Consider the following 12,750-nt stretch of genomic DNA (forward strand, 5'->3'; position numbering starts at 1 on the left):
TTTGAAAAAATTTAGTATTTTTTTTTAAGAAAAATTATTTTTTAATATTGCCATATTTATCCGTATGCAAAAATATTATTTATCAGTATTAAAAGCATATTTATATTTAAAGGATTAGGTATTCACTTTTGTTGTTCAATGAATTGTGGAGCTTCAAAAATTATAAACCTTTTCCTATTATATTATATTATTTTCTTTTAATAAGTTATAGTAAATTGTATAAAAAATATGAGATATTTATTGATGCATGTAATTATTATGTGTACAATGGTTACACCTATAGAATTTTAACCTTTTACCAAAGTTCAAGGTTTTGGACACTTTAAGACAGTTTTACCCAGTTTAGGACAGTTTTACCCAGTTTAAGACAGTAAAACCCACGTGTCCTGTCCAAAACCCCAACCCTGCTTTATTACATAAACTACTCAAGGAAACTAAGGTTTCTCACCGCTATGAGTCAAACTACCTCTTAATGAAAAACTCTTGTTACATGTACTACAAGAATAAGGCTTCTCACCAGAATGAATACAATTGTGTTTATTCAGATAATCACTTTGAGAAAAACTCTAATTACATAAAATACAAGATTATGGCTTCTCACCAGTATGAATACAACTGTGTTTTATCAGACTACATTTTTGTGAAAAACTTTTATTACATATACTACAAGAATAAGGCTCCTCACCAGTATGAACACGGCTGTGTCTTTTCAGACTACATTTTTGTGAAAAACTTTTATTACATATACTACAAGAATAAGGTTTCTCCCCAGTATGAACACGACTGTGTATTTCCAGACTATCTTTTAGGGAAAAACTTTTATTACATATACTACAAGAATAAAGCTTCTCACCAGTATGAACAAGTCTGTGTGTAGTGAGATGACTTTTTCGTGAAAATGTTTTATTACATATACTACAAGAATGAGGCTTCTCACCAGTATGAACACAACTGTGTCTTTTCAGACTACATTCTAGTGAAAAACTTTTATTACATATACAGCAAGAATAAGGCTTCTCACCAGTATGAACAAGTCTGTGCGTGTTGAGATGACTTTTTCGTGAAAATGTTTTATTACATATACTACAAGAATGAGGCTTCTCACCAGTATGAACACAACTGTGTATTTTCAGACTACCTTTTAGTGAAAAACTTTTATTACATATACTACAAGAATAAGGTTTCTCCCCAGTATGAACAAGACAGTGCTTATTCAGATGCACACTTTGAGAAAAACTCTTATTACATATACTACAAGAATAAGGCTTCTCACCAGTATGAACACGGCTGTGTCTCTTAAGTCTACATTTTAGTGAAAAACTTTTATTACATATACTACAAGAATAAGGTTTCTCCCCAGTATGAAGAAGACAGTGCTTATTCAGATGCACACTTTGAGAAAAACTCTTATTACATATACTACAAGAATAAGGCTTCTCACCAGTATGAACACGGCTGTGTCTCTTAAGTCTACATTTTAGTGAAAAACTTTTATTACATATACTACAAGAATAAGGCTTCTCACCAGTATGAACACGGCTGTGTATTTTCAGACTATATTTTAGGGAAAAACTTATATTACATATACTACAAGAATAAGGCTTCTCACCAGTATGAACAAGTCTGTGTGTAGTGAGATGATTTTTTCGTGAAAATGTTTTACTACATATACTACAAGAATGAGGCTTCTCACCAGTATGAACACGACTGTGTCTTTTCAGACTAGATTTTAGTGAAAAACTTTTATTACATATACTACAAGAATAAGGCTTCTCATCAGTATGAACAAGTCTGTGTGTAGTGAGATGATTTTTTCGTGAAAATGTTTTACTACATATACTACAAGAATGAGGCTTCTCACCAGTATGAACACGACTGTGTCTTTTCAGACTAGATTTTAGTGAAAAACTTTTATTACATATACTACAAGAATAAGGTTTCTCCCGAGCATGAACAAGACAGTGTTTATTCAGATGCACACTTTGAGAAAAACTATTATTACACATACTACAAGAATAAGGCTTCTCACCAGTATGAACACGATTGTGTTTTGAACTGAAAACAGAAAATATTTTCTCAGTGTGAACAGGTAAATCACAATTTAAATTTCTTTTATATAAATATCAAATCATATGTGTTTTATGAAAGTGTCAGACAGCTTAATTATCAGCATCTGCAATAAGTAATCTGCAATTTGAATCTATTTATAACTGTTTAATAATGCACTGCATGAAAAGCTCGTTTTAAGTGCTACTTAAACAAAATTATTTCCATATTATTAACTCAAAACAATTGAATGAAACTACTTCCTTATGTACACTTTTTAGAACAGAAGTAAAATGTTTTACAATAAAAAAGTATAATTAATAACTACACCTGGAAACTTTAAAACACACAAACTATAAACATTCTACATTGAATTTACAACACAAACTACATTAAATTTCCATATGTGTAAATATTTTTCTGTCAAAACATCATTGCAACTGTGACACACATTACACAGATAGTATTTGCTGTTAGTATCACAAAATAGAATGAGATTGCCTTTAATAATAATGAATCCTTCTGGCAGAAAGAAATTACACACACTTAATTACTAGTTTATTGATTATATAACTCATACAGAAAACACAATCTTTAAAAAAAAAAAAAGATTTATACAAGCTTAATATGAATTTTATTTACTGTCAGCAAGATATTTTATCATTCACATCAATTTTTTTCCAATATAAAGAACATAATATATAAATCAGATCTGCATGATATTAACCCTTTTAAAGCTCTTTCTATATTTTTTCCATTACTACAATGGTAATTCACTTTATATTTGTAAGAATATGGAAACACTGGCTAATAAATTTAAACCAAGTAGGGATAAATCAAAAACAATTTTTTAAAACTTTTCTTCCCACAAATAGGGTAAATTAAAGTCGTCTTCGGTATAAGTAAGATGGTAAGTTTTAATATAGTTTACCTCAGCAAAGAATTTATCAACAAATAAGATTTGCGGTGAGAGTTGGTTATGTTATCGGTTGCCTACTTCAACACACCAGATGTCCAGAATCTTAGGACAGTTTTTAAAAAGTAGAGGAAGCTACAACAGAACATCAGCTTATCCTTTTCTTAAGAGAGCATTTATATTGCATTGTAGAAAACCACAAATGCAATTCCAAAGATGACATTGAGAAAATGATTGGGAGATTTTTTGCGAGTTAAGTATTTCACTAATGAATTCTCGTTTGCAATTCAGAATTCACACACATGAGTTTCTAGCATGCACTATTTTTGTGTCTTTAAGGACCATTATCACAGTTTACATTTAACACACTTCTGATTGTGAATGAGAGAGAGAGAGCCTAAATTGAAGATCCTTTTCTCTCGACGATGATTGAAAGTGCGTTTATCATATTCTGTGTCAACACTCCTTAAACTAGAACATATTTGTATGCAAAATAGAATTTTCTACATATTTATATATCATAAAGAATACTTTAAGACATCCGTAAGAGCCTTTAAATTCAGTTTTCTTGAAGCGGTAGAGTTAACTTACACAGTTGCAGTTAAGTGAATACTTCAAACCGGGAAAATAAGAACTAGCCCCACACGCACTGTCTTGAATGCCAGCCCTTTCATAACCCTAAACTTTGGCGATCAGATGAAATGGGTGATTGCCAAACGAATTCTATCGCCAAGAGCTTGGATGCCCGACTTTTGAGCGTGAGAAAATGGCGGAAGCGTTTGAGTTGGAAAGATGTAACGAATACGCTAGGAAATACATATTTTTTACTACAATATTTTTATTCATGCAAAGTGATTTCTAGATACTGGACATTAGTATTGCAGCGCTTGCTGAATTAATATAAAATAGCTCTTGGTGTCGACATTTTTACAGGCTAGCATTGCATATCGCAGCTACCTCACTACTTGAAATAAGTAAAATTTCAGGTATCATTTTCATCACTTTTCTTAGCATTATTGTCGGATCTGTGTTTTTATTTAAAGCAAGAATTTTTGTTGTTAATTATAAAGATTAATTTTGTGTGTGTGTGTGTATTGAATATTATTTGAATGGAAATATGAATGACAAATAAGTTATAACTGTAATAAAACAAGGTTGGATGGAAGCCACTTTTTTGTTTCTTATGAGTAAAAGGTTAAATTAATAATATTTTGCACCGTGATTTTAAGGTACGCATTAAAATTATCAACTTTTCTTGTATGAATATGCTTTAGTGGTATTAAAATAAAAATATTGATTCACATTTTATTACATTGTTGGTTTTAAAAATTAGTTTACATGTGTTAAAGTTCTCTGTTTACATATTTTATTATTTGTTTGATGCTTCTATGATTACATTACTACTATAAATTATTTTTTTAAAATTTAGAATAATATTGAAAGGCACAAGTTGTATTGTAACACAAATTGTGCTTCGTGATTTGTATATTCAGTTGCAATGCTTCTAGTTTAGTTCTAGGTTGTTATCATCATCAGTTACATGTGGAAATAAGGCTCCTGCATTTACTGAATTTCTCACAGTTCTGACCTGAGTATTGTCACGACTACCAGGTCAGTCTTGTTGAAAATCCAGTTTTGATCCTTCAGTACCTACAGAAATAGAAATATATGTGAACCAAATGAATGTTATGATGAAAGCTGATTGGATTAGTATACATTTTAATTTGTTTTAATGATGTAGTTAATGTTACTAGGGTAAATTAGAGTTAATATATTATATATAGTTTACATTTCTTTTTATTTGTGAGATTCTGCTTATTAAACATTACTATAAGTGACATTTTGAAAATTGATATTATAGTTTGGAATAATACGAAAGGACTAGAATAAAATTTTGATGGTTGATAGGAAGCACAAATATGTAACAATTGTAATGTAATGATGTGTTGTTTTGTTATAGGTTGCCTTTCTTATCATCAACTCATAAAACGCATTATTTTAAAGCTCCTTCAACAACCTCAGTGTGCCTGTATGTCTGAAGTGGGAGTTATGTGTAATTTGTTAAATTACTTCTGTGTATTGAATTTTCTTGAATGTTATTTGAAAGGAAAAAGGAGTGACAAATGAGTTATAACTTTAATAATACAAGGTTGGAAGGAAACCACTTTTAAATTTCGTATGAGGAAAAGGTTAAATTAATAATATTTTGCACCGTGATTTTAAAATACCCATTAAAATTATCAACTTTTTTTGTATGAATATGCTTAAATGGTATTAAAATAAAAATATTGATTCCCATTTTATTATATTGTTGGTTTTAAAAATTAGTTTACATGTGTTAAAGTTCTCTGTTTACATATTTTATTATTTGTTTGATGCTGCTATGATAACATTACTACTATAAGTGATATTTTTAAAATTTAGAATAATATTGAAAAGCACAAGTTGTATGGCAACACAAATTGTGCTTCGTGTTTTGTATATTCAGTTGCAATGCTTTTAGTTTTGTTCTAGGTTGTTATCATCATCAGTTACATGTGGAAATAAGGCTCCTGCATTGACTGAATTTTTCACAGTTCTGACCTGAGTATTGTTACGACTGCCAGGTCAGTCTTGTTGAAAATCCAGTTTTGGTCCCTCAGTACAGAAATAGATATTTCTAGGTGACCCAAAGGAATGTTATGAAGAAAGGTGATTGGATTAGTATACATTTTGACTACTTGAAAGTGATGTTGATTAAAATAATGTTTTGAACATTTTAATTTGTTTTAATGATATAGTTAATAGTACTTGGGTAAATTTGAGTTAATAAAGTATATAGTAGCATTTTTTTATATCATCCCTTTTTTTATATTGTGATTGATTAACTCAACACCTTAGTACATTATCTCTCTCTTCTAATAATAAATGTTTTTAAAAAAGTTAATTAAAAAATTTTAAAGTGCAGAATATAGAAGTGATGGAAATATAAATATTATTCTATTATAAACTTAATAACTAGAGTTGATTTGTTATAAAAAGCAATGAAAAAAAAATTTTTTTTTTCGGGTTTACCCTGATAATTATTGAACAACCCTGATCTCAGTGTAAAATCATTGAGATCTAGTCATATGGCTCTGTTTTCCTCTACCCCTATAATGGCTCTGGTATTGCAATATAAATAGTATTTTAGAATGTTTTGTTTCATTTTATTTACTAAAGTGTCTTAACATTAAGAAGAAATACCAGCACTTTTGTAATTTCAAACATGATTGTTCTAAACTGTAAACTTTTGTCATTTTGTTTTCAAATTTTTGTAGCATGCCTATCATATTTATATCTTGTAATCTAAAACTTTCAAAAGTTAAATAGGTGCCTAATAAATATTTAGAATTATGAATGAAATGTATGACTGTCACTCACATCGAAAAGTATTACTTTTGGTATTTTATTTATCTTAACTGCTTTTAAAGAGCTCCTGTAAAAGAAGAATTTTACATTTTGTTCATAGACTAAGAATTTTATTTATTTAATTTGTAAAATGTACTGGATTTTTCTTATAATGTAGGTAGCTGTGGTATTTTTGATCAAAATGTATGTCTAAATTGTTTTCATTTTATAATAAATAAATAATTTTTCTACTGACTTAGTCTCTCTCTCTCTCTCTTCCTTTTATTTTCTCTTTGTGTTTACTAAAAAAAAATTTTATAAAATGAAGAGGAATACTACTTTTAAACATAAATTGAATTTTCTAAATATACTTAAAAGCTTAACTTCATAACTAATTAAATTAAGTTTTATAAAAGTAATCATAATTGAAATACACTATGAAAATTAAATTATAACAGAACATTTCATGCACCAAAACATGTAACTGCTTTATAGTAGTACATAATCAGGGCTCAAAGTAATCCTTAATTTCCTTTAAAAAAAATAAAATAAAGAAAGTATTCTTAATTATTAAACATTTCAATAGATGTCCCGAAATTTTTGTGATTTTAAAATTTTGTTGAAATTAATAGGGAGAAAAATTATTATTTATCTAAAAAAATATTGAAGAAATTTCATGAAACAAATTAAATAACAAAATGAACTACGAAGTCTTCATAGCTCTCAAGTACGATATTAATCTACTTCCAGTATTAGAGACAATTACTCTTAATTTGATAGCATATTCGATGTGTGAGAGGAATATAGAAAAATCTCTTACCTCACTACTCCCATCATACTCTACTGTTTCTCAAAAGAAAATCCTCGTATTTTGCTACAACCAGAGCCGTTTTTGTGTTTATAGGGGCCCTGGGCCTGTCATAATCTGGGGGCCCTTTATGAGTAAATTTAGAGAAAAAATTTAATTTTGAATAATTTTTAAAAATTATTTTATTTTAAGAGTAAGAAACATGTAAATTAATTATAAAAGCTTCTATACATTATTTTTATCGAAAATTTTAAGGTAATAATACTTTTCGCGCTTTTTGAGAGACGAATTTTCTATCACATCATCAAAATCAATTTCCTGTAAGACATACAGTCTGATTTGCAGCTCAAAATCTGTAAGACTTAGAAACATCAAATTATGAAGGTGTGTAGAAAATATGCAAGGAGTTAGAAAGAATACAAGAAAATACAGTTTAAATATTGTTTTTTTTTATTTTTTATAATAGTTGAAAAACGGACTTAATTTTGAGCCAATGTTTAACTACGTAGCCAAAAAATTTTAAAACTAATCCAGAAGACAAGGAAACTCCTGGATCAATTCCCAGAGGTATTGAATTTTTATGAGAACTTGGAGGAGTTTATGATCCCAACAGATTTAACATGCACCAGTCCCCATTTTATGCATGGGTATTATTCGGCAGGCTAAATTGGTCCATAGTCCTACCCAACCAAGCTATTGTGACCAAATTATTAGTTTATTTTATAACAGTCATTGAACAGCCCACCCAATTTCGAGTTTACGACTACTAATGTTCAACTCCGTAGCCTTGTAATTTTAAGCCCAAACCATCATACAAGAGAACTCCTGGATCAAGTATTGGAAGAAATGCTTGCCTTCATGGAGGACGTTTTGTTGGAACTAACCCGCATTTGCGTTGCATAGAGAAGAAGAACACGAGTACCTCCCACGGTTAGCCTGGCAAAGGGACTCTAACCCATGATCCGCCTACCACCGAAGATATTTCACGTCAGAACTGTGGTCGGTAAAAGCCGGGTGTGAATTTCATATCGACCAGCCATCACTGGGATTTGAACTCGGTGCACCTCATTCAGAAGAGAATGCTCTATCCCTTGAGTCCATCTTCATTGAGTAATAACTCTGTGGCAGGTGCCAATTTTCCAATTTTATTGATTGGTACCAATTCTATTGATTTGCCTAAATTTAGTCATCTTCAAAATGTAAATGGTAATTCAATCATAATTTTTGTAGAAAAAAAAATGGAAACCGTTTTTCTTCTTAATCTGCAATGAATGCAGAAGCAACTACGAGGGTTAGTGAGCAAAATGAACAGGAAGTGGAGCCTTCTAGTTTTTTAAATAATTGCTAAATTATTAGTTTTTAACATGCATACTTAAAAAAAAAACAAGAAAAACATTTTTCATTATTAATAAATAATAATTAAAGACTGTCATCAGCTGGAATAGAACCCACGATCTCACAGTTTTGTGTTAGATTTCATAATCATCAGCCCCAAATATACACACCTGCCTTGCGGATATTTTTTGAATTTTTTTTTCAAATTTAATAAATGAAGTCATTTGGATACTTGACATTCTTGAAAAATGCTTTCCAAATTACCATTTTTAACATTTATAACAAGTATCTTCAGTTCATTTAGAAGTAAACCATAATTCGGCCTTCATTTTCAGCTTATGTATATACACCAAAAATAAATTCAAAACTAGACTGGATATAACACAAGGACTGCAAATTTAACTGTCGGATACAAAACCTTATTTCAGATTGATAATGATAAAACGATGAAAAATCTACATTCCTCTAATTAAATATTTTAAAAATAGTCTGTTCTTAGGTTATAATGTTCGTAATTAACTTAATAAACTTTAATCGTAATGTCGGGGTTCCGCCGATAGAAGACATTTAATATATCAATGGAACACACTAAAGCTTTATATCAATTAGCAATTAGTTTTAAAATTATAATTATAGAATAATTATTTTCATTATAGAAAGAAAGGTTTTAAAAGACAAATATTTGTTAATGCTTAATATTCAATCAAAGAAAGAACATAACCCACATTGAAATCTGACGAATAGCCCCTGATAAATTTTGTGACAAAAAAAACTGAAACCTGATTGATTTCCGGATTTTAGAAACACCTTCTAGTTTTACTGTTCAGTCAAATTGGTTTCGATGGATTTCATCCCACCTGTCTCGCTAGTGATTCAGCATATTTTGATATCATTTTTGTTTCGTTCTTACTTAATATTAATTTGTTTGCGACAATTATTTTTTTACTACATTTTTGCGAGAAGTTTAAAAATATAATATTAAGGGCATTAACTGAAATTTATGTATATTTTTTTTGTATGCTTCTTTTACCTATATCATCCATACCAACAAGCAACTGTCTGCTCTAAATACTGCAATAATATAAAATGAGATAGCCAAACAAAACGTATGGAGTTATTTAAATTCATGTTCGAAAGTATTAATTGTTTTTTGAATTGACAATTTCAGTCATCTTTTAGGTATTTAAAACTGCAGCATATCACATGAAAGTATTAAATATATCATTTTTACAATAAAGTAAAATAAAAATGAATTCTGATCCTTAGGAATAGATATTAAATAGTCTCATGATCGAATGATGGAGCATATTACCTTTTAAATAAATCAATTTTTTTTAACCTTTTAAACTAAAAATTTGCTTATTTTTAAATAATTTATTAATACTTAAATTGTTTAAAAGATGATATGATAACGAAGTTTTTTTATTTTATTCAGTCACTTATTTTTATTTTTCATTTTTATTTTACTGAATTAAATGCACCCGTTTAAAATAAAAACAAAGCTGTCAAAATTTCATATATATTTTCAATTTAAATTTTAAGAAATTGTTTCGACTTTGATTTGGAAATTTAAAAGCCTTATTATTTAAAAAATTGAGAAACCTCATTAACTTTAAACTCAAAATAACAACAAAAATTAAGGAGTTAAAAATAGAAATAATAAAATCGATAAACAATAAAATCTTAAGCTAACTAAATAAATTAATTTTGTGTACGAAATATGATATAACAAATTAAACATATTTCATATTTAGAGGAAATATGGAAAATTTGGTCATACAGGAGTTATAAAAATCTTTTTTCTCATGTTTAAACATTTGTTTAGCTGGTGATCATTTGATTTCAATGCTCTATTAAGCAAAATCATATGTTGTTTCTGTCTACCAGCAGTAAGTAAAATTAAAATAAAATTACATTTGCTATCTAGATTTCATCCAGAACAGATCAAATCAAGAGTTTTGGCAGACAGGCCAGTCAAAGAGGGAATTGAAGAGCGACCCGCCATTTAAATAAATAAATAAATCAAAAATCACAATGAATATGTAAAAAACTGCGCAAACCTTTCACATTTTCCCTAACCACAACCAAAATTGATATAATAAAAACATTTGCTTACCTCCAACGTGAAAGATTTATGTCTTATATCCTACGAAAATTTGATTTAGAAATCCACTTCACGGATTCTCTTACGATTAATTTGAAAAATAACAAAATTTAATCAACTACAAAAATTAAGTAAATTAAACAATTAGGCTAGTTGAAACATTTAGGATGATTAAAGGAAAAAAAAGCTTTTATAAAAAATTAGAAAAAATGTCTAAATTTTCTAAGAAAGAAAATTTAGAATTGAATGAGGTCCAATTAAACGGGCACTATGGAAATCTCAAGACAGAGTGACCCAAAGGAATTCTAACACGACCCTCCCCCTATTTACAGACCTATAAATTTTTTCTTCCTAGAAATTTATGACCGGAAATCAGACAAAAGGATGTTTCTGTGGATATCTAATATTTCCGAAGTTCGGAAAAAAGAGCCCCAAGGCAATATAAAGAAGCTAAAAACGTTTTCTCATAGTGTAAGGTGAGTAGGCTATTTGACAACTCTGTGGGTGGTAGCTACGAAAGTGGGGATATTTTCATCTGTGGAAAGAGCGTTTTATTGCTCTTTTGGTTAGAAAAGTGAAGAGTAACAGTTATTTTATATTTGCAAACACTTCGATTAGAATTTGAAAAGCATCCGACATTGTAAGAAAGAAAAATAATATATATATTATGGGCTTCAAAGGGCCTCAGCTCTGAGTAAAACTTTAAAAAAAGAAGAAAAAAGTGGGGTTTGGGGGCCCTCTTAAGCTAAGTAACAAATGAGTTAGAATTAAAAAAAATAATTCCTGCAATTAGATTTTAGACATTTCGGGGGCCCCATTAGAACTCGGGGCCCTGGGCCAGGGCCCACTGGGCCCATCCTTAAAAACGGCTCTAACGATTTTCTATATTTAGACAATTTTATTCTCTCTTTTGTGAGAAAGAAAACACATTTTTAAGAAATATTTCTTTTTTCACTTAAGTACAGGAACTACTAAAACTATTAACAATTGTATATCTGCGAATTCATGTTAGCATTGTACAGTGGACCAAAAAAATAATAATAATAATTATAATAATAATAACTTTCCCTCATAACCATCCTCAATAACTTTCGTTCTAATGATTTGATTTTCACATACTAAGTGTCAATCTTAATGGTTCCTGAGGGTGACTTCATATATGAAAATTATTTAGTGCTAACTATTAAGTTTCGAAATCGGACACAGAAACGTACTTTCTCTGAGTAAAAAAATTTTTTTTTTGCATATTTGGATATTTATCCGTTTGTTTATAAATTATTCATAATTTTAATCCGGTTTTTTTATAAGTACTGAATGGTCAATACTTTACTATAGGTAAAATTTTACAACTCATCAAAGGTCTTAAAAACCAAATTACTTTTAGGCAAACTATAAAAAATGATAGGCTCCATGAACTTTTATTTTACAAAAAAATCTGAAATGTAGTTTAACATAAATTTACAAAAAAATAGAGGGTTCGTTTAAAGAGTTAATAATGCAAATAGTTTTGAGAAACTAATTTTTTTCTACAACAATACATGAAAAATTTAAAAATAAAATCTGATGCTGAATACAATTTAATACACTTAAGTAATAAGGAATTTATTTCGAAATATATACCTTTAAATTACGAATTTTCAACTTAAAAATACAATTTATTTTCCTCAAATGCCATGTTCTAGCTGTATAATACGACATATTCAATACCCAACTAATTTCTGTGATGGATTTTCCATTTTTATATATAGTGCCACTATTTTTTCTTTTAGAATGTATGAGCAGTGGAACATTATTTTCTCTACTAAAATTAAATTCAATTAAAATTAGTAAAACTCCAATAAAAACTTGCAAATCTCTAAATAATCTACAACGGCAAAATTTAACGAAAAACTCTAAGTAAAATTTACTCTGCAATTTACTAGAACCTTCAGGACGTAGACGTCAATTTTTGGCGAATTTTAATTTTTTCAAAGAATTTAAACTCTTTTTATTTATTTTCTTAAATTTGAAATTTCATTTAGGAAAATTAAGTTTTTATGCTTGTAGTAGTCTGTATCTTAATATTTTAACAGGATTTATATTGTCCTTAATAAATTAAGAAAGCTGTAGCATTAGTGTCGTAATTATAAAGTTAAAATTAAAATTTGAAAAACCACACATTTCGTTACCACG

The 12,750-nt window shown here is 28.8% G+C and overlaps 1 protein-coding gene across 1 annotated transcript in view; it reads right to left on the reverse strand.

Annotated features, from left to right (window-relative positions):
• LOC139425462 (uncharacterized) overlaps window positions 1–3,631 on the reverse strand; it is a 42,855-nt gene extending 39,224 nt beyond the window's left edge. The window contains exon 1 of the mRNA XM_087152332.1: window positions 590–3,631. Within this exon, the coding sequence (XP_087008458.1) occupies window positions 590–2,006 (1,417 nt within the window). The 5' untranslated portion in view covers window positions 2,007–3,631. The remainder of the gene's footprint in view (window positions 1–589) is intronic.
• Between the last annotated feature and the right edge of the window lie 9,119 nt (window positions 3,632–12,750).

The sequence above is a fragment of the Parasteatoda tepidariorum genome, chromosome 1, assembly GCF_982258835.1.
Source record: "Parasteatoda tepidariorum strain Cologne lab strain chromosome 1, Ptep-v5.0, whole genome shotgun sequence".
In the NCBI taxonomy this organism is placed as follows: Eukaryota; Metazoa; Arthropoda; class Arachnida; order Araneae; family Theridiidae; genus Parasteatoda; species Parasteatoda tepidariorum.